The sequence below is a fragment of the Drosophila ananassae genome, assembly GCF_017639315.1.
Source record: "Drosophila ananassae strain 14024-0371.13 chromosome 4 unlocalized genomic scaffold, ASM1763931v2 tig00000054, whole genome shotgun sequence".
In the NCBI taxonomy this organism is placed as follows: Eukaryota; Metazoa; Arthropoda; class Insecta; order Diptera; family Drosophilidae; genus Drosophila; species Drosophila ananassae.
This window is the reverse complement of record NW_025319037.1, coordinates 2,352,062-2,375,873: the sequence shown is the minus strand read 5'-3', so window position 1 is coordinate 2,375,873 and position 23,812 is coordinate 2,352,062. Positions and strand designations below refer to the sequence as shown.

At 35.2% G+C, this 23,812-nt stretch overlaps 1 protein-coding gene across 4 annotated transcripts; it reads right to left on the bottom strand.

Moving 5' to 3' along the window:
- Nucleotides 1-8,060: 8,060 nt before the first annotated feature.
- LOC6501810 (transcriptional activator cubitus interruptus) lies at nucleotides 8,061-16,974 on the bottom strand. 4 transcript variants are annotated; one of them, XM_032452138.2, is made up of 7 exons: nucleotides 16,451-16,955; nucleotides 15,213-15,348; nucleotides 13,738-14,084; nucleotides 13,058-13,680; nucleotides 12,229-12,726; nucleotides 11,002-11,166; nucleotides 8,061-10,712 (listed from the first exon to the last, which is right to left on the bottom strand). In XM_032452138.2, the coding sequence occupies exons 3-7, from the start codon at nucleotides 14,000-14,002 to the stop codon at nucleotides 8,352-8,354; spliced, it is 3,912 nt and encodes a 1,303-aa protein (XP_032308029.1). In that variant the 5' UTR covers nucleotides 14,003-14,084; nucleotides 15,213-15,348; nucleotides 16,451-16,955; the 3' UTR covers nucleotides 8,061-8,351. The 4 variants fall into 4 exon arrangements, with proteins under 4 accessions (XP_032308029.1, XP_014759190.1, XP_001967403.2 ...); XM_014903704.3 differs by lacking the exon at nucleotides 15,213-15,348 and having other exon boundaries at nucleotides 11,002-11,099; nucleotides 16,451-16,967; XM_001967367.4 differs by lacking the exon at nucleotides 15,213-15,348 and having other exon boundaries at nucleotides 16,451-16,957.
- Between the last annotated feature and the right edge of the window lie 6,838 nt (nucleotides 16,975-23,812).

Genomic DNA, 23,812 nt, shown 5'->3' with positions numbered 1-23,812 from the left:
GAAATTGTGTTCATACATAGAAATCTAACAGAGCTTGTTTTTATTTAAGCCTAACTGAACAATGGGTATTTAAATTAAAGTACAAGAAGGAAAACTTTAAAAAACTTTGTCTTTTTGCCGGTCGATAGCATCGCAATATAACCTTAGACCAGTTGTGTGGCTGTTTACCCATATTTGCCAAAATCCCTTTTTGCGTAATAGGACCATATATTAGGGATAGATATATAAGGGATCGAAGCAGTATATAAATATCGACAATGGCTTGTAACCGCTCGGTGATCCCATTAGTTTGGGGTTAAAGCCTCTTCGTCTTCGGAATCTAGAGAAACAAACTTTAATGGTCTGGAATTTAAGATAGTTTTGGCTTCTATTAGAGCATTTCGTAAAGTTTCGTCATTGAAGTTATTTGTCGATTTGATTTTAGGACTGATTTAACAGATCGAACAAGCCATTCCCACGCTCCTCCCATGTGAGACGCTGCCAGAGTGTTTAATTTCCATTTGATTGCGCCATAGAGGATGGTTATACAGTTGAAGTTAATCCTTTTTGTTCCTCCTTCACTACCTTTTCTACCTTAGTTAAAATACCTTAGTTAATTCCCTTGGTGTTCCTCGAAGTACCACAAAGTTTTTTTGGCACATTATTTAGGAAATAACGTCGAGATTTTGGGCTACTTTTATCTGCACAGCTCTCAAGAAGGTAATCCGTGATTTTTTGGACAGTACGATGGCGTCACCTGCTGGGGTCAATTGATCCATTCCGCCTTGCATACGTATGACAACTCATGCATCCAAATAGACGCTTAGGACGACTTAGGCTAGATTGTTTGATGCTTGATCTGTATTTTATGGAGGTGATCTCGGCAGCATTAAATTTGAACTGCGCCTGCAAATATAGCCATGCCGTCGCTGTGCGAACGATGTCAGGGTTTAGCTTCTTGATATATAAGAGGAAATTAGCCACAGCTCTGTATAAGCGTTTCCAATCCGAAAAATAGTAAGCTGCAATTCGAAATGCTTTAGATTGGGTGTTATGAGTACATGGTTACGCTATTCAATCTTGTTCCTTTGGTCATTGCAGGACCGGTTCTGGTGGTGCCCTTTAATCCATCGAGAAGCTTCTGGAGCTTTACAAAATTTTGTGTTTTGGATCCCAATACATACCGAGAACCTTTTCGGGACCACCATGATCTTTTGGATTATGGATGTTGAATATGCGCCCTCCAAAATGATGCATGCAAATGGTGAATCCTCCATTCGCATGAATATCCTTCACTGCTGATGCCACTGATATCGCCTTTGAATCATCAGGTGTTGATAAGATCGTCCATATAGTGTGCCTTGGTTATGGACTCGTATGCTCGTGGATGTGTGTCTTTGAATGCAGTGCGTTTTTGTCGCGTACATAATGAGCGATACATGGTGCACAGCAAATTCCGAATGTCATCGAAAGCATGAGGAAGTACCTTTGAACTTACATATCGCTTTCTTGTATGCTAATTTGATGGAACATGTCTGCAATGTGGCATAAAAACTCCTGCTAGTAGATTTCGGTAGTCGGGTCTATTTAAAATAAAATCTTTAAGAGATTTCCGTCACTCTTCGCAGCTGTGTCCCAAACCAATCGTGTATTATTAGGTTTGTGAGTGCTCCTCCTTGTTTAAGTCTGTTTGCATATCACTTCCTCTCTTTATCTTAAAGCAGACGGACGTGTTTTTTTGTGCGCACTGCGTTTTTATAAGATTTGAAATAAGCTTTCCATAAACAATCAAAAAAAAAAGAAATAAACAAATTGCAATCTTTAGATCCGTATCGCTTCGCGTATGCAGTGATAAATTTGGAGGTAAAATAATAATTTGATTAATTTTGCTTCTAAACATAGCCCTGCTCTGCTTCTTCATCTCTTACGGTGTTGCTTCTATCCTATTGCTTCTACTCTCGCTCAATAGAGATTCTTATCTCTATTCTTTGCATTTTACTAACTCGCACTAACTGCTCTCTTTAATCTCCCCCTTTTGTTTCCCTGGTACAGTGGTACAGGGTTCATCAATAATATTAATAAATTAATTATTGAACTTTTAATAATTTTTAATAAATTAATTATTTAATTTTTTATAATTACGGAATTTAAACTGATCTGTGCGCTGAAGTCTTGTAATAAGACAATCTTCTCTTTCCAGCCTACCATCCACTGCTGGTTTTGTGAAAACGTCCTACACGCTAAGTGTGCCGGGTTCACGGCCTCAGTTTCGGATGCAATCTCACGTAGGTCTGGTCTCCACTTTTGCTGTGACGGTTGTCGTGCTGTTTAAGACGAAATGAGATCGTTCATGAGGCAGACTAAAAGCGGATTCAAGGAGTTGATTAGTGGTTTTCCTAAAATCAATGACCAACTCTGTGCGCTCGATACTCAGTTTAGTAATCTTCAACTACTAAATGGGTCACCAAAGCGTAAGAAATCCTCTTTTAGTGATGTACTTGTGGCGAATAATCTTCAGTCTACTCAGCCGACAATTAGGCAGCCGCTCATATCTCTGGCCACCCCAAGGGCCACCCCTGTGAAAAATTTGGCTTCCGAATATCTCAGAATTAATGAGCAATTGCCGATATGTCCTCAGTGGCATCGCTTCAAGTGATCCCAGACCGAATAATTCAATCCCCTGTAACAGTCACCAAACAGGGTCATCAACCGTCCGGACCCCGGTACGTACTGACGCCGCACTATTAGTTACGGCGGCACCAAAACCCTTGCAGTTGATCCCCCCATCGAAACACATTTTTGTTTCCCGGCGTGTCCGACGTCGTCCGAACCGCCAACATACTGGCAACATTTGTCCACTATTCGTTTGGTTTTCGATCGTCTGTCTGATGGTGACCAGCTGATAGCTCTGTGTGACTTTAATATCCCAGAACTGATGTGGTCAAATGTATAAAATTCACCGTCTTTACAGCTTAACTCCCACCACGACATTCCTGCGGGCATGTTTGACATGTCACTCGGGCAAATTAACCACGTTAGAAATTCTTTAGTTCGGCTGTTGGACTTATGTTTCGTTTCTGATCCTGATGGAATTACTCTTTCCAGAACTTTGCCCCTTTCTAACCCTGAGGATCCATATCATCCTATTCTTGAGGTTTCAATCGAAAACAATTCCTAAATTGACTTTAAGTCTACAGTTAAATCTCAGAAAATTCGTTTCTTTCGTAAAGCCGACTTTATGAAATTAAATAAGTTAATTTCGGAATTTGATTGGTCTGATTTACTAGCATGTGAGGATATAAACATCTCATTTCAAAAATTTTATTACACTTTGAACATATTTTTCGACGTTTGCGTGCCATGGAAATATCCGTCCGCTCCAACGAATCCGCCTTCGTATACAAGGCACCTTATAAATTTGAGGAATAGTATGAGTAGACTTTTAAATAAACATAGATTATCTGGCTGTACAGTTAGTTATTTAAGATACTTAGTATCTCGGTCCAATTTCACCGTGCATAACGCAGAATGTTATAGGAGTTTTATTCGCCGCTGCAGGATTCAGTTTACTCAGGATCCGAAGCAGTTTTATAACTTTGTAAACACTAAGCATACACATGTATCTTTTCCTCCACCGCTTACGTTTGAGAACTCTTATGCGAACACTGATCATTGCACAGTTTTTTCAAACTACGTATTCACCTAGCAGCAGGTCAGCTCAGCCTTACACTTATAATATCCAATCAGCCAACCTTATATTTTTCCCATCTTTCGATCAAAGTGATGTGTTATCGGATCTTCTTAAGGTTAAGCCCGTGTATTCGCCAGGCCCTGATGGAGTACCAGGCTGTGTTCTGAAGAACTGCGCCGAGGCTCTGAGCAAACCGCTCGGTAAACTTTTTAATCTATCGCTGGAAACTTCGATCTTTCCATATGTGGAAGGAATCTTTCATCATTCCGCTGCATAAAAAAGGGAAAAAATCCGACACTGCAAATTAAAGAGGAATCTCTAAATTGTCAGCAATTCCTGAGCTTTTTGAAAAACTTATCACTTCACATTTGCACACTTGGTTTTATTAAAAGATGGTCAAAAGAATTTAATGACCCGTACATAACTAAAACGTTGTATACATCATTGGTCCGTCCGATTCTTGAGTATGAACTCCGTGTGTCTGGAGTCCTCAATACGGAGTACACCAAAATCACATTGAATCTGTACAAAAAAACTTCCTTACTTTTCGCTCTTAGGGGACTTCATTGGTCGGTCCGATTCTTGAGTATGGATCGTGTGTCTGGAGTCCTCAATACGGAGTACACCAAGATCCCATTGAATCTGTACAAAAAAACTTCCTTACTTTCGCTCTTAGGGGACCTAATTGGGATGCAAATCTTTTCCTCCCCTCTTATCGTAGTAGTACTAATCAACTTACCATCATTAACCAACCGTAGAACGATGCTGGGTGTCATGTTTCTATATAATCTTATTTATGGAAATGTAGACAGCCAGCATTTACTAACACGCGTAAATTTTACCGTTCCTAGTAGAAGGACTAGAAACTTTCTTCCTCTACTCCTCAGCCATTGTAGTTCGAAATATGCCCAACATGATCCGTTCAGGGTATTATGTTCGGACTACAATGGTCTCTACCACATCTTGTCACTTTGCTCTACTAACATTCTTAAATCGCTTATATTAACTGCCTTATCAGTGCAACACTCTTCCTCGTGATATCTTTCTCCTACTCTTTGCTTAATCTATCTCGGATCTATTCCCGCGATTCGAGCCGTACGATACGCGGCAGCGTCCCTCGGTCGTTTGGACGGGAGGTGGGCTGTACGTATACAGTGGGAACCGCGCGAAAAAAAAAAATATATATCCTTTAGACCCTAGATTGTTCATTTGGTCTTGAATTTGCTCGAAAAATTCCAGATCTCTCTTGATTGTTGTCACTAGCATTCCAGAGTACTTAAAGCGGTTGAAAGGCTTTTTGAGAGCGTACCATGTTCATCTCGGCAAGCAAAACCCACCTAGTAATGGCATTTACCTTTTTCCATGTGTCTTCAAGAATGCGTATGGCGTTTTTGTCATCTTCCGATTGAACTATCGTGGAGCTATAGGGTCTACAATAAACAGTTGGATTCGCAGTGATGTAGAGAAACGTGTTTGCTCGATTTTCCTGTTCCTTGGATTCCCCATCCTTGAGAACATTTTGAGGCGATGGGTTCGTTGCATCATCCTTCACGAATTTTTTGGGGAACTGTCAATGCCCAGTTATTCGTGCAAGTAAGAACCATAGACTCTGCGTTAGAGGCGGGAAATATTTGCACATTTTGCACAGTTTGTGTGTATCAACAGTCTGCTTTTGTAATGACAGCTTTTTAACAGAGTGCTCTTTGTAAAGCCACATCTTTTTTTGAATTTCCTGTCTCTAATATTTAAAGTTACGCTCTCTTGGAAGTATCCTTTATGCTGGTGGTGCCGCCGGTCCACTGTAGGCATAGCGGTTCATTTGTCGTGGAAATTTTTAGATCCTTCAGGAGTCCGCTTTCGCTGAGAATTACTGAGGAGCCTTCTTCTAGAAAGGCAACTGTATTGATGGAAACTCCTTTTCCATACAGAGTCTCTGGCAGAATTCGGAAGAATTGTTCTTCCATAATACCTTCTTCATGATAAACCCTAACTAACTCTGATTGAGGTTGATCCTTGTAAAGTAAAGAGTGATGCTTGGACTGGCAGATGTAAACTCTGCCTTTAAAAATATGTAGCAAGCCTGTGAGTCGTTTATAATTCTTTGACTTGATCTGACTTCTTTCTGGAAATCGATCTGCGAATCGAAAGTGGCTTCTTCGATTTTCGGCGAGTTTTTGAACTGGTGTTAACACTGTTGGTCTTTGCGGTTGATACGGGTGGTACGATAGAGGCTGCTTCCACTAGTTTATATAGCCAGTCACTGAAATATTTTTTATGGAAATTGAATCGCAGCGTTGATGCATAGCACAGCTGTATTTGTGATTAGTAGGTAACTTATCAACGAGTTCCCGTAGCAGTGTTGTCCACGTGTCCATGTAACCTGCAAGCTTCCATAGTGGCGCAGGCGTTGCGGACTGTCATAGCAAAGTATATTAGTGTCTCCAGCTTATCTTTGTGCACGTTGATTTGAGCAACCGAGGATTTGCTCAAGTCATCCAAAAAATTTTGTCAGCTTACTGAAGACTTCTGGAACCATCGTGGGTTTATCACGCATAAACTCGCACGTTTTTTCCTTTAAACATTAAGCAAGATCCGCTATTAATGGATTGAACTTCATGTGGATGCTGTGGCGGTGGATGTTCGCTGCAAGCTAAATTTACATCGTCTTCCTCTTCCTTACAGAATATGCATTAATTTTTGCTCCTCCAACTTAGACGACTGCTAACAACTGATCAACTTTAACAACTTTCAACTATCAACTTTCAACAGAACATTTACTCTTGGTATTATCACTTGGTATTCTTCTCATATTCTCATATCACAGTAGGTCAATCTTAACGCTTATGTAACTGATTTCAGTTTCTGGCACGATTCCGGTGATTTATTATCCAAAGTAGATATATAGACGGTAAATTTATGTTTCAAATCAAATAGGACACCTGAATTAATCGTTCTAAGGCGTACCATTTAGAAAGTAGCCAGGAGGGCTAGATTGATAAAATGTCGATCCATTAAGCTTTAGGTTATTTGATACACAGAAATATTAAAACTTATCCAAAAAGGATTGAAGCTAGATTGGGAACTAGTAAATCTATATTGAAGACAAATTTTAACATATTTGACAAAGTGTAGTTTTCAAAAAGCTTTGAAATTTCTGATAATTTAGAAATGTCTCTATAATTGGCAGCGTTGGTTTTTTCCCCTAATTTATGCAAAGGAATAATTCTTTCCACTTAAGGGGAAAGATCGAAGTCTCCAGCGATAGATGAGAGTTTGAGAAGCGATTTGCAAAGTGTCTCGACACAGTTTTTCAGGACAGAACCTAGTACTCCATCGGGACGTGCCGAATACACGGGCTTAACCTTAACCAAATCCTATAATAAATCACACCATCACAAAGGATGGGCTGATAGGTGCTAGGTGAATACGTTGTTTGAAAAAATTGTGCAAAGAGATCGGCTATTGCCTGATCAGTGCTTGCATATGAGTTTTCAAACGTAAGCAGAGGAGGAAAATATATATGTTCGCGCTTAGTGTTTACAAAGTTATTAAACTGCTTCGGATCCTGAGTAAACTGAATCTGGCAGCGAATATAACTACTATAGCATTCTGAGGTATGCACGGTGAAATTGGACCAAGCTACTTAGTATCTTGAATAACTAATTTTATAGCTATTTAGTTTATGCTTAGTAAATATATTTAATGTGTAAAAAATGTGTGTAAGGCAAAGGTTATATCTTCACATACTAGTAGATCGGACCAATCAAATTCCGAAATTAACTTATTTAGTTTCAGTCTTACGGAAGGAGCAAAGTTTATGAGATTTATGTTATACTAAAGGTCAATGAAAGTATTGGTTTCGATTAAACCCCAAGAGTGGAATGACATGGATCTGAAACGAAACACAAGTCCAGCAGCTGACCTAAAAAATTTCTAACTTGGTTAATTTGACCGAGTTCTAAGTCACCAAACTCTTGTAATTTTACCTCTTTAGAAGCGAATTTGGAGTCTACAGAAATTAACACTTCTCCTCCCCTTCCCATTGGTCTATCACTTCTATAAATGGTTTACTCACTTGGAAAAACTTTGAAGCATAAGGTAGGTTCACTCCCCACAGGTTTGGTAGTTTGTTTCTTCACGTACATGGATGAAAAGGCCACAGAGGTCATATCGGACAATTGCTCATTTTTACTGAGATATTCGGAAGTGCGCAAAGCGATACAGATATTTGAATATATAAAACACCGGGTTGTTTAAATGTTATTAAATATATTTAATGGAAACGCAGTGCGCACCCGAAAACACGTCCGTTCGCTTTAAGATAAAGAGAAGAAGTTTATGGTGCAAGCAAATCCCCAATATACATATTCATAAAAAATTTCAGAAAAAATAAAATATTATATTAATACTAACAATTTTATTATTTAGTTTATTAGGGAAGACATCATTTTTCGAATACATTACATAATTGACTCCTTTACTTTGCTTTAAAACTAATTGAAATATTGAATCTCTTTTATAGTTTACTAATGGTTTATTACTACACGTAATACTCTCAGATATAAGAAAAAAATTTAATACTTTTTTAAGAATTGAAGTTTGTCATGAAATCATATTTTATCTACATTACATTTCATTGTTTTATATATTACATCAAGCATTACTTTTCATAGAATTTTTCTTAATGGATCATTTGCAGAAATTTATTTTCTTCCAAAAGCGAACTTAATGAAGTAGTCATATCATTAATTACCATATTTCCGGGATATGGGTGCGTAGAACTGCTCACGTCAGGCAAAAAGTAGTTGGTAGTTGGATCGGTAACAGTATTGTTTGTCTCCATCCAATTTTGACATCTTTGAACATACTCCAGTGTACGTTGATAAGTATCTGACTGCATTGATTTTACATAGTTGTTTTGAACATCTGATTCTTTTTTTTTTTGAATACGCAAATCACTTAATTTAGTCATAGAATAAGATTGTGATTTTAATGTCGAGTCCGGACAATCGGTATTAATGTTTAAAGACGGAGACATTTGAGACTGACTTATGATTCCGCATTGGATTTCGTTGCATTTAGTATTGTTTTTATTTTGTTGGAAAACAACATAAGATGAAATTTGTGTATTTTGATTAATTACACCATGCTCCGGTGGTAAACTATTCATTGACGAATCGATTAGTTCAGTTTGAGCGGGCTTATCTAATTGTTTAAAATTTGATGGTAAAGGTTGGAAATTCGTAACAAAGGTATTTGTAATGGCACCGTTATTATTTTTAGGCCGAACATTATGGCAATATGTCTCTGACTGCGGAAAAACTTCTGGGGCTCGAAATGGAATTTCAATTGATGTTGTGCTGTATTCTGGTTGGTTTAAAGTTTGTTGGCTCATGTTGGCACCTAAGCCAAAGTTAGAATTTGACGGTGTTTGATATTTGAATGAATTTATTGGCGCGTAAACTTTATCAACATGCGACGGCAAGCTTCCATCTTCAAATGAAAATTTACCAATGCTCCCTGAAACTTTTTTAATGCCATTTTTATCATCTTCTCTAACTAAGTCTAAATACTGTAACATCTCATCCGGAAGAATAAGTTCTTCTACCTCGTCCAAGTTTATTTTTTCGTTTGGGTGTTGGATGTCAGGCGTATTGACTTCATTTCCATTGGTAAAAGAAAATTTAGTATTTGTGTAATACTGAACATTTTTTAATTGATTAGTCAGAGAGGAAACAGACATTTTTGGCTCCAAAATTCCGTTTGATATTGGTTCAGACTGTCGTCGAGATATTTCATTTGAATCTAATTGACTGTTAGAAACATGCATATAATTTGGTATTGAATATCTACCCCCACCTGGCAAATTAGAATTATTCTGATAAGAACATTCTGTATCTTTTCCCTGCAAGCGTTTTAAGTTAGTCGAAGTTAAATGAGACGATGGGGGTGGTGGTAAACTACCGGTATATGCATTAACGGTAAGATCAAGTTTTTGAGATGCTTTCGGTCGGCTGTTTGAAATACGATCTTTGTTCGCATGTGCTATTCCTGCTACTCCAGTTTGTGTATAGCAATTTGTTAAATTTGACAATTGGCTAGATCGACGCGAACATCCAGGTGATATTGGATCATAAAGAGAAGAGTTAAGCATGTTATAAGACAAATCTGGTCGCATCGTTGACATAGAAGACACTTGAGATGACTGGCTACTACGACGACTTTGCATGCTTCCATAATATGTACTACTTGTAGAGTTTTGACTGTCCCGTCGAAATTGAGGTTCTTGTAATTGGTTGCAGTGTAAAGGATTATGAGTGTGTAGTTGGGTTTGTGCTAGCTCCTCTGGTAACCCTCCAATGCACGATTTCACAGTCAATGGATTCACTTCTTGACTGGCAATACTAGGCTCCATTTTAAGATCTGTTATTCTTTGATTAAGTTCGCTTATGCCGATGAGCCTTTTACTTTCTGGAATGTTACAAAGTAAAGCTGCACTTGTGGCAAGGCCTTTAGTTTGCAGTCGGCTTCTAAAGCCTTGACGAGACATAACATCACCTCCTACAGAAGAAATAGACGAAGCACCGTTTCCTACATTAACCATTGCTCGTAAAACTATTGGTAAGTCTGCAACGTCCACATCGCCATCGCAATCCCAACAATCATCCAAAGTGAAGTTCTCGACTTCTTCATTAGTAAATGTTAAATAGCATTCTGAAGCTGATGGTCCCACACTATTAACAAAAACGTGAGGAGAATTTGCATCTGCCTCCGACTTAATGCTGGAACTTGATATCCCAACCACTTTTCCCACATGAAGGTCGACGCTGCATGGACTGGAATCAATATTATTATCTTGCAGGCTGTGATGTTTTTGGCTGATGCCTTTATGTAATCGAGAGTTGGCATCATTTAAAGGTAAGCCTTTGTGCTTTTTATTTGCGTAAAATTCAGCTCCATGAACGGTTTTAACATGTTTTCGCAATGAACTTGGATCAGTGTAGCGTTTTGTACATCCTGGAGCCTTACAAATATACGGTTTCTGTTGGAGTTTATTTAAAGAAAGTAACCAGTTATGTTCAAGTAAATTGATCATTAATCAACCCGGTACTTTTAAATTAACGTAATGCGAAAAAAAAAATATTTTGAAATAAAACAAAAGAATGTATAAATTGTTTATAAAAAATGTTAATAAAGGTTCTTGGGGTAATTTTAATAAATATTGACATGGTAAAATTGACTTTTGATTTATGTTATTTTTTTTTTCACGAACAAATATATTTCAAAAAAAGTACCGAGTATAATTAATAGTAGTAATTTTCTCTACTCACCTCATTACTGTGTGTTCGATTTTGATGCTTCGCACGATCGCTTGCATTACTAAAAGCTTTACTACATCCTGGATACTCGCAGGTGTATGGTTTTTCACCTGTATGTGAACGTAAATGAGTTTTCAGGTTTTCCAAACGTGAATAAGCCTTACAACAACCTTCAAACTATACAAACAAAAATAAAAATTAAAAAAACTAAGTGAAACACGTAATCTTCGAGTATACCCGAAGTTTTAATATTTCATTTAAACCACCCCTTTCCAAATATAAAAAACATAAAAGAAAAAATTCAAAAAAGGACATCCAAAAAAAATAACTTACATTTCTCATTAGAAAAAAATTGGGTATTAACGTGCATAATTGACAAAAAAGAACGGCTACAGTCCAGTTTATTTATGTATATAAAACCCGATAATCATCTTTAAACCACCCACGTTCTTTCCATAAAGATAATTTAATCAATATAAGTATTAATCATTATGTTTTTTAATCAACGCAGAGTAGGAGACTCTTGATCAGGATCACCCACTGCGCCGATATAAGCAAGTCCGGCTGTCTGTCTGTTTTTACGAAAAGTAGTATCTCAGTTTTAAAGTTCTCTGCTTTGAAACTATATAAAGTATAAGAACGTCCGAGATTCTATAACTGGCATATAACAAAACTATCAGAAATGGCACAAATTAGGATTTTTTAAAGTGAGCAGGTTGGAATTTTTCAAAAATATGTAATCTAAAAAATGCATGTGTCTTCTAATGGATAAAAAATTGCTGTTCGTTAGTCTCGCTAAAAACTCTACAAGGCTAAACGGATTTATCTTATCTTAGTCTTGAAATGTTCGTGGAGGTCTAGGGAAGGTTGGAAAATGCGACTGGAAATATTTGGGACTTTTTGCAACACTTTTGTTTTTGAAAAATTGATGTAAAATTCTCATAAGGATGCCAATTATTTCCGACCCGATATATATTCAATAAAATAAACTGCAAGGGATCAACTTCGTTTCCGCTTCAAGTAAGCTTTTTCCTGCTACTGCTACAGCTACAAAATATAATTATACGATCTGCAGATTTTATTGTGAGCGAGTTAATGCAATGAAAAAGACGGAAATACGGATATTCTTTATTGGTATTTTTCTTGTTATTCGGATAAAATTTATATATTCTATATACGGTCTGGGATTATTCTTTCAATGCATCTGGGCTAAGTCGATTTATCTTAAAATAAACTTACAGTGCACTTGTGCGGTTTTTCACCAGTATGTCGTCGCATATGTACGACCAACATATACTGCGCTTTAAACGGTTTTTCACCTCGGGAACAATTTTCCCATCGACAAATAAAAGTTTTTTTATTTGTTTGTATATGGTCGTTATTTATATGTCTAACTAGTTCATCTTGAGTCATAAATTCTATTCCACATCCGTGCCAATGACAGTTTGTTTCAATAAAATCACCGGGCTCATCCTTAATATCGGTTGTATCTGCATTTGTGAAATCGTATTCATTCAGTGGAGTCGACGCAGAGGCACACCTGACTAAATCGTCTGAGTGATTGCTGAATTTTTTGTCCCCGATTGTATTGTTATCTGCCACATTACTAGGATGATTTTCCAAATTCGATGATGCACTGTCTGCTTCTACTTGAGCTATCGTACCGGATGTTGAAGATGGTTGTTCTTGTGATTTACCTTGAGGCTGGAGATTTTTCTTAAGTCCATCATCAAGATGCTTTAAAATTATAAAAAATAGGAAATTAATAAACGATTGAAACTAAATCTATTTACCTTCCAATGAGTACCTGCATATTTAGATATAAATAGTTACTAAAAAATTGATTAGATATATTTTCGTTAAGAATCATATAAATTTTTTTACTATTAACATAATGATAATTTTAAAATATTAATATTTATTTCAAATCTTAAACATCAACATTTCGGTACTATAATTTTTAAATATCTCTAAATAAATAAGTAGTAAAATAATTATTGCAATGACCAATTATATTTATATGCCCTTTTTTTGCTAAAAATAAATATAAATATAACATATATATTACCTTAGAAGTTTGTTTTCCACCATCAGCAGGGATTTCGGTAAGTAAAGGTAAATCATTTGGATTTGCGTGCATGTCATTGAGACCCAAAGAAGCACTCGCAACATGTCCCATAGAAAATCCAGCGGCTGTACATTGTTGCGAAGTCATTGGATTTAAAAGACCGGCACTAGCACGCAAAAAGTGAGCTTGTATTTGTTGTAGGCGTGGCCCTAGTGCTGAATGTGCGTGAGCCATGGGGTTTATCGTACCAGCGGAAATATGACCGTAAGATCCACTAGCTGCACTGCTTCCCCGGGAACCATTCATGAAAGTTGCTAAGGAATTTGGTGAAAATCGTATCATAGAGTTTATGTCAAATGAATCTGAATAAGGTGATGAAGATAAGGCTCGTTTACGGCTTATTGTGGTCCGAATACTACCACCAGCTGGTCGAGGACTACTTAAGCGTCTGTTTCCATCGATGCTAAAATTAAAATCTGTGCTTGCTAGGGATCCCGCTGCAGCGGCTACTGCAGCATGATGCAAGTCGCCAATGGAACCTATAGTCCGGGTACCTAAAAAATCTCCCGACGTCAATCCAATACCGGCTAGGTGAAAAGCAGACGCACAATTGGCATATGGATCTATTGTATAACATTCATAAATAATTTATTCAAAATTAATTCCATAAGTACTTTTACCATGAAATGATCCATTTGGGCTACTTCGCTGAAGGGAATATAACTGTTCCATATATCCAGGAATTCGGTAAGCTGGATGGAATTCATGTGGTTGCCCATTAATACTATGAACATGTTGATGATTGTGAATATGTCCTGTAGAGTTCGCATTTAGAGGGTTTTCGTTGGAAATAGTTGAAAGAACTTGTCCCGTTTCTTTAATGTTATTAGGATCAGCCATCGAAACTAAAGAGCCAGAAACATCAGTCGTGTGTGCATGATTCATGCAAGAGGATCCTGGTAAACCCGTCGCCGCAGCGGCCACTGCAGCAGCCCGCCTAGAGGCCAAAAATTGTAACTCGGAGTATCTGAAAAAAAGATTGTAATATTAAGAATTTCATGAGGATCGGCCTATTTTATATTTATCCTATTTTGATTATTTGAAGAAAAAGCGGGGGTTGCGATATGATAGGGAAATATTGAAGTTTCCAAATATTGAAGGTTGCAGAGTAGAAAATCTGAGATTTCCTCTTTGGATGAGAATTTCAAAGATATGGTAACAGATAGATGCCATTTTTTAATTTTAGTAGGTACACATACATACATTTCAAAAACAAGAAAGGAAAGCTAACTTCGGGCGGAGCCGAAGTTTATATACCCTTGCAGTTAAGACGCAGTCCGCTAGGTGGCGACACGCATCTTATATTATTAGATATATAGCGGATCGAAGATAGTCGGCCGATCCTTATGAAATTTGGCATATCGAATTATTTTGCCCAAAAAGGAATCCATTGAAACTCCCATCCTTCTAACTTGAAAAACAACGAAGTTATACCATTTCCGATCGTTCAGTTATATGACAGCTATAGGATATAGACGGCCGATCCTTATGAAATTTGGCAGATCATATAAGTTGATGCATTAGAATGCATAAAAAGTCCCATCCTTCTAACTTGAAAAACAACGAAGTAATAGCATTTCCAAAAAATCAGTTATATGGTAGCTATGGGATATAGGCGGCCGATCCTTATGAAATTTGGCAAATCAGATTATTTTGTCCAAAATAGAATCTGTACTAAGTCCCATCTTTCTAACTTAAAAAACACCAAAGTTATGACAATTCCGATCGCTCTATGACAGCTATAGGATATAGCCGGCCGATCCTTATGAAATTTTGTACATAAGATATTTTGTCCAAATATAACATGTGTGGAAAGTCTCAAGTTTTAAAGCTATCGAGTTGAAACTTTGCACACATCCTTCTTTTCCTTGCAGGTAGTACATAAGTCGGAACGGCCGGGGTCGGTCGACTATATCCTATAACTGATTGATCGGAAATGCCATAACGTTGGTGTTTTAAGTTATAAAGATGGGGCTCGGTACAGATTCTATTTTGGACAAAATAATCTTATGAAATGTATGAAATGGAAATGTAAATGAAATGGATTCAACGGAAATGCGTATTTGGAATAAATTCGTGATCTATGATTCCATACCTATGATTTCAGAGTGCATATTAAGAATCTTTTCATCTTTATTCATTTTTTCAATCTCGATATACCAGATTCGTCCTATCCCTCCACAAGCTGAAATAACATCTGAAATAACATTGGCGGCGATCTAAATTTTTTTCTGAAACGAAACTCGACATCATAACTAGTAAAAGAACTTGGATAATAACGCTCAGTTAGCATGAATCATTGTGAGTTTAACAATTTAGATTAAAATTTCCTGACAAAATAACACCTCCGACTCTATAAGTATAAAATTTCTTGATCAGGATCACTTCCTGAGTCGATATAAGCCTGTTCCTCTCCCTGCAGGTCCCACTGTCTGTATGTTTCTACCAGATCTAGTCTAGCCAGAACTGTAAATATTCATTCGTTATTTCGTAACTTCGTTATTTTTACCCAATTGACGCTTATCACAATTACAATGGTTAAGCAACCAAATTTGTATACCCTTGCAGAGAGTATTATAATTTTGGTCAAAAATATACAACGCCTTCTATAAAGTATTTTATATATTCTTGCTCAGGATTCCCTCCTGAGTCCATCCTGAACAATTCTCTCAGTTTAAAAGCTATCGACTTTAAACCTTGCACACATCATTTTTATCTTTCCGATCCAATCCAATTATTAGATATATTTAATAACATAAACTGTTACTTAACTTAGCAGTGGGTATAATAACAAAAAAATGTTGAATTTATCAAAACTTTCATATAAATTCTAAAAACCACATTTTGTTGTCGACTTTTGGGTGCTTTCGATCAAGCCACTGAAATAATCCAGTGGGGAATCAGAATGTCTCCTCTACATATGGGCCGATTTAACTAAGTTTGTTTTCTAGGCAAAACTTGGCCTTCCTAAGAAATTTACGGGTTTTAAAAAAAAATTGTCTCAACTGCTGATACAGGAAGATCAAATCAATTTTTAAACAAGTGCAAGTGTATATTGTATTCGTTCAATTTTTTGTCTTTTATTCTACCGCCTATAAAAGATTAAATTTTTATATTCTTATGAATAATTAAAAAATAAATAATAGCAACATGCCAGTATATTAGATTTTTAATTTCGCTGATCATAATATCGATCAAAAACCTAATATCGTTCGATGTGTGGAAACTTTTACCAAAACCAAGGATATCCTTTTAGGTCACCAAAAAATTAATCATGTTAAATTTAACAAAAAATTATTCAATAATAAAATATAACAAATAAATATAACTTACGCAAGAGGAAAATATGTTGGCAAAGGGTACGCGTCCATTTTATTATTCTAATCCACTTATAATCGTGTTTATTTTTATATAGTCGTATACCGTCGGAACTTTTAAATTATTTACTGTGATTCAACATATGCCCACATGTAGCACTTATATATTTATTTTAAATTAGGTTTAGACACTTTCCAGGCGTTAGAAATTACGAAACATAAGAAAAACTTGCATTTTATTAATCGTTGTTTTTCCATATTTTAATATATGCGCACTATTTTTGGTGATTTTTAAATAATTATTTTATTTTAACTAAATTTATAGTTTTAGATATGATAGGTTCGGATTCAGCAAATTTTTATTTTAAAATATCAATATACACAATATTCTATATCCGAATCCGAATTAATATTTTTTCAAAATATTCACAGTTTTCCGTGGCTTCGATGCTTCACCCAAGAACGCGCGCTTGATAATAACGTTGGAAATAACAGATACAATATGTCTTCCAACTATATTTCATATTCGGTTTTTTTTCAAGTGTTTCTTGTTGTAGTTCGTGTCTTTATTTCATTTGCAACATTCTCAGCCTGTCCAACAAGGTTGGGTTACTGGCGCTCGAGCGAGAGGTAACTATTAGATCGTATATTTACATCTCGCACGACACGACATGTTGCTGTTGGTTCAGAACGAGAGATCAGTTATTCCGTTTCGTTCCGACCCCAACTGAACAATACGCAACAGGTCCAGCCAAGCGAGATTTTGTTTTGTGGGAGGGATCGAACAATGTTTGAGTTCGTGCGCAACGAAGATTTTGACCGTACTCAACAAAACCGATGTTTGAATTTGAAGAGAGATAAATCTGACCTCATGAATGTATGTATTTCTGTCACTCCCGGTGCCCACAGAAAAACTTAATTATGACTTTAGCAAAATAATTGAAATTATGTAGTATATTTGATTAACCTCTGCAAAGCAAAATAAATAAATTTGCAAAGCTTATAATAAAATTTATTCGATTCGCTCAGTGTAGATCATCAGTATAAGGTTTTTCAATGCTTGGCTTAGTTTACGTGGAGCATTTTAAATCCTACATACATATTGATACAGATACATTCGCAATAACAAATACAAATGTACATTAAACCGAACCCTGGTTGAGGTGTCTGAGTATGTGTATAGAAACAGATCGCGAACATCCAACGAAGGCGGGCTGATCGAAGATGGCCACACAATACATGCATACAAAACTTGATAGCTATGGCAAGTTAGCTGTTTACTCGCTAAAAACTATGAATCTACTCTACATACTATGACAAAATCGTGGTAACTGTGCATTTAGGCTCATGTGTTGTTTTTTGTCAAAGTAAATTTACTTTTTTGTAAAAAAAATAGTTTGAAAGTACAACATTTAATGGGAGTCACATTTAATAGGCTTAATTTTTTAACGATAAATAAAAAACTATCACCTATGATTAAACCATAATAAATAAACCCGTGTGACATGCTCAAGAAATATTTTTTTATACCCTTGCAGAGGGTATTATAATTTTGGTAAAAATTTTGTGCAGTGAAGGAGACATCTCCGACTCCATAAAGTATATATAGTCTTGATCAGGATCACCTCCCGAGTTGATACGAAAATTCGTCTTTGAACGAAAATTCGTCTTTGAACACATCCTTCTTTTGCAGGCAGCATAACTCGCAACGGCGGGGACCGGTCGACTATATCCTATAGCTTCCATATACCTGATTGATCGGAAATGCTATAACTTTGGTTATTTTTAAATTAGAGGGTTGTGACTTTCCACACATGTTGGATTTGGCCAACATATCTTATCTAAAAATTTCATAAGGGTCGGCCGACTACATCCTATAGCTGCCATGTACCTGAATAAAGATTTCCAACATTTTTATTTGAAAATTGATTTGATGGTGAAATTCTCATAAGGATCGGCCAACTGCATTCAAAACGGCTTGAACGAATGACTTTAAATTTGAATAAACTACAAAAAATAAAAAATGCACAATATTGGAAAACATTAAAAAAAAAACAAGAAAGGAAAGCTAACTTCGGGCGGAGCCGAAGTTGATATACCCTTGCAGTTCAGTCGCAGTCCGCTAGGTGGCGCCACGCATCTTATATTATTAAATACATAGCGGATCGTATATAGTCGGCCGATCCTTATGAAATTTAGCATATTGAATTATTTTTCCCAAAGAGTAATCTGTACCAAGTCCCATCTTTCTAACTTAAAAAACACCAAAGTTATGCCAATTCCGATCGTTCTATGACAGCTATAGGATATAGTCGGCCGATCCTTTGAATTTTGTACATAAGATATTTAGGTCAAATATAACATGTGTGGAAAGTCTCAACCCTCTAACTTAAAAAACACCAAAGTTATGGCATTTCCGATCAATCAGTTATATGGCAGCTATAGGATATAGTCGACCGATCCCGGCCGTTCCGACTTATGTACTACCTGCAAGGAAAAGAAGGATGTGTGCAAAGTTTCAGCTCGATAGCTTTAAAACTGAGAGACTAGTTTGCGTAGAAACCGACAGACAGACGGACAGACAGACAGACGGACATGCTCATATCGACTCAGGAGGTGATCCTGATCAAGAATATATATACTTTATAGGGTCGGAGATGTCTCCTTCACTGCATTGCACACTTTCGACCAAAATTATATAACCCTCTGCAAAGGTATAAAAACAACAGAAAATTCGTAATTTTTTTTTCAAATGTCTACCATTTTTCCAATGTGTAATTTATTCGTTTGACTCTAGTTCATTCAAAGCAATATGGAAATCTCCCTAAAATTTTTAAATTGGATTTTAGTCCGGGACTATCCTGGCCATGGCATTATGTCTATTACACGGTGCGACAGTGAAAAAACACTTGTGAAACGAGATAGTGTAGGTTGTTAATCTGGTCGAAGAGAACTCAAAAATATTTTTTTTATATTTTTGGAACCCTCCAATTTTTTTTTATTTAAAAAAAACCGTTTTTCGGGACTTTTTTGCGCTTAAAAATTCCTGAACGCGTTTTTTTCAACCGATTTCAAAATTTTCGGTGTTTTTCAATAGTTAAATGTTGTAGCTTTTGAAAAAAAATATATCTTCGATTTTGTTGAACAAAAAGGACAAAATTTTTACACCTGAAACTAAAGTTTTCGACTTTTATTCGTGTTTTTCGGATTTTGATGCCAGTTTATCGGTAAAACTTACTAAAATTCTGTCATGTTTGCCACATATCAATGTTGTCTCATTCATTCTGAATAAAACGAGACAAATTTCATCAAAAAATAATGAAAATTGGTGAAGTTATAACGCTTTTCCCAAAAAAAGTCAATTCAACCTTGCGTGCGCTCCGGAGTACCTGTGTGTATAAGTCAGGAATATGCTCTTCTTCTTATAGTGCTCCCATGGTTTTATTGACTTTTTTTGGGAAAAGCGTTATAACTTCAACAATTTTTATTATTTTTTTATGAAATTTGTCTCGTTTTATTCAGTATTAATGAGACAATATTAATATGTGGCATAAATGACAGAATTTTTGTCAGAAGAAAGCAATATACTCTTATTTTTATACACATTGTTCCTCCGAAGCGCCCGCTAGGTTGAGTTGACTTTTTTTGAGAAAAAAAATTATAACTTCACCAATTTTCATAATTTTTTGATGAAATTTATCTCGTTTTATTCTGAATGAATGAGACAACATTGATATGTATCAAAAATGGCCGAATTTTTGTAAGTTGTACCGAAAAACTGGCATCAAAATCCGAAAAACACAAATAAAAGTCGAAAACTTTAGTTTCAGGTGTAAAAATTTTGTCCTTTTTGTTCAACAAAATCGAAGATATATTTTTTTTCAAAAGCTACAACATTTAACTATTGAAAAACACCGAAAATTTTGAAATCGGTTGAAAAAAACGCGTTCAGGAATTTTTAAGCGCAAAAAAGTCCCGAAAAAACGGTTTTTTTTAAATAAAAAAAAAATTGGAGGGTTCCAAAAATATAAAAAAAATATTTTTGAGTTCTCTTCGACCAGATTAACAACCTACACTATCTCGTTTCCCAAGTGTATTTCGTTTTTTTTTTTTTGTCGCACAGTGTTATGTATTATGGCATCTCTTGGCTAAATCATAGGATGGCCAAATGTTGCTAAAATGTCCATATTAAGGGCGTATCCTCCTCAAAAAAGGGAAGCATGATGTTTCTTAATATAACATACATATGTCCATGACCCCTTAAATCATATGTATGGTACCCACACCGCAGTGCGAGAAATATGTTCATACTAAGATTGCAAGGATAAATTTAAAGAAATAGTTAAGGGGGCAGGATGGTTTGAGACTTAAATAAAAAATTTGTTTCAAAAATTTGTTATATAATAGAACATTATCTCAGGAATTTCATGTCGGTCGGACTAAAACCCGCCCAGATACCGATTTTCTAGTTACTTTCTATCCATATACTTTCAATTGCTTTTAAAACTTTAGACGCGTTTTTCTCAAAACAACTTTTTCAAGTCGGTGCGTAACGTAACTCAAAAAGTAATGCTCGGATCTAAATAAAATTTTTCACACATCTTTAATAAAAACTTTTCTAAAAGGGTATAACTTTCTTGTTTCAATTCTAATCATCGTTGTCAGAGTTTTAGAGAACGAGACATCTCCGACCCTATAAATTATATATATTCTTGATCAGAATCACCTCCAAGCATTTTTATTACCAACATTTTTATTAGAAAATTGATTCAATGGTGAAAGTCTCATAAGGATCGGCAACTATATACAATCCGATATATGTATATATAATAATATAGGCAGCTACCTAACTGCAAGGGTATATTAACATCGGCTCCGCCGCCGGATTTCATTTCTTATTTTATTAAAAGATTTTAATATATTTAAAATACTTAAATTTGTATCCTTAAAAAAATAAAAAGTTTGAACATTAAAGTAATTTTTATCAATAAAAAAATTTTCGAAATAGTATACATACATATATCCAATAAAGTAATCTTCTTATCTTATAATTGTAAAAGAAACGAAAGAAAAATTAAATTAAATTACAATTCAATTATAAGTTTGATATGGCAAACATTTTTTATTATTATTATTAAAATTAGCCATAAATTAGGAATAGATTGGCATCATTACTTTTTGAAACAAACTTTAACTTTGTATTATAGGAATCTTCATGCAAAATCTCTATTTTTTATAGTCTCCCTGTCGGACAAGTCTCCCTGTGTAAGAATATACATATGTGCTTTATAGGGTCGGGATTTATGTACTCTACTAGGTATAACTAGGAAGAGCAAAAACAGAAATTAACCTTTATTGGTAATCGCATTATAAACCTCAAATATCAATGCATAAAATCTACCATAAAGAACAAATATAAAAACTAAATGGGTTCAAAGTGGAATTTTTTTAAATGTTCGACTTTGAATTTACATATATTTCTTCAATGTGCACTATGAACTTCAATTGCAAATATCAATGATATGAATAAATTTGAAAAAAAATTATTTTTAAACTTCATTCAAGTAAGATAAATTCCAAAGATGGAATATGTATATTGAAATAACATACTTTCATTGAAGTATGTATATTGTGTATTAGAAACAGGACCGTCGAGAGCCATGTCGGGCCCCGGGGAATAATTTGTTCGCTATATAAATGACATTTGTAAATTAGTTTTGTTAATATAAAATGACTTGTTAGTGAGATCAACCAATATCATTTCCAATATTTATTCATTCTAATTAGACATTCATATATTTCTTTCTCAATTTTGGCCATCTAAATTTTCGAAAAAAAAAATTAGACCCCGCTGCCGGGCCCCTGTCCATTGCGGGCCCCGGGAAAATTACCCGGCTGACCCCCCCTCTCATCGGGCCTGATTAGAAATACACAATAGTCTGTTATAAGAGTTCCAGTATTAAGCTAATATGGCTGCATTAATTAAAATTTTTTCTTTACAGAAAAAACAATTGCATACCATCATGAAAGTAATACTTCTAAAGTTTATTTCTAATATACACACAAACATACATACGTATACGTTTACTTCTAATATACAAATTAAGGCCCAACCATTTTTTCGTAAGATTTATTCGGCAACAAAAGATGCGTAATGTGACGTTTAAAACGATTAGTTAGAGGGAACTAATATTTTTTCAATACATAAAAGAACATATGTATTTATGTACTTAAGAACAAGTGTATATACATATGTATATGCACGTATGTACGTTCCTATAAATATCAGCATATTTACATATGCATACATACATATATGTATGTATAAATTAACTGTGTGGATCATCGTATGTATGTAAATACATACATATCTGCATGTTAAGAATTTACGATGCCTATATACAATATCTGGGAGTTCCAATATTGGAATTTATACCTACATACGTACATATGTATGTATATAAATATATCCAAATGTACATATGTATGTATATTCATTCGTATCTTTTAACCGCCAACAATTCTCTGAAATACGTTGTTTTGTCTGCTTCTCCGTTTTTTGTTTCGAAAGACAACATAATTCCGAAAGGCATACTCTGCTCAATTTCTTGATAATGATGATGCTTCAATCTGTGCCTGCCTTGTCTTTAATGGAAAAAGAAACTGGATTTAAAGAGCTTAGGTGTATATGTGCGAACATATATTTACATATATACATACATACGTACATAAAAATACTATTCATGTATGTATGTGTAAGAGAGCATGGATGGCGCTGTCGGATATCTTTTTATTTCTTTTTGCTTCGATCCTCTGTCTAATTAAGCCTTTAAAATTTGTGTTGGTGCCAGCCGATGAAAATAAAGTCATTGGGCTTGATTCAATACAAGGTTGTATAGGAATGCACGGTTAAAAATACATACATATGTACATATATATGTAAATAACATACATACATATAATGTATTCATATGTGTATATTAGTATGTAGGAACGTATAAGTATGTTGGATTGTTTGCAAATTTAAACATGTTTATATTAATGTATTTATGATACATATATATGTACATATATTAATTTTATATGTATACATATTATATTTACATTGTATATACATACATATGTATACATTTACTTTACTAATACTTTAAACATTTTACTTTTTACTGACAAAAATGTCTTGTATGTACATGCATACATACATACGTGTATATATGGATTATACTGGCTAAAATTTTAAAAGGTATAACAATTAATTGAAATATATACATATGTACATACATATATTGTATTATAAATGAAATAAATATTAAAAAAACTGGAAAAATCATACAGCTTAAAATATGCACATATATATGTATACATACAGTCTTACCTA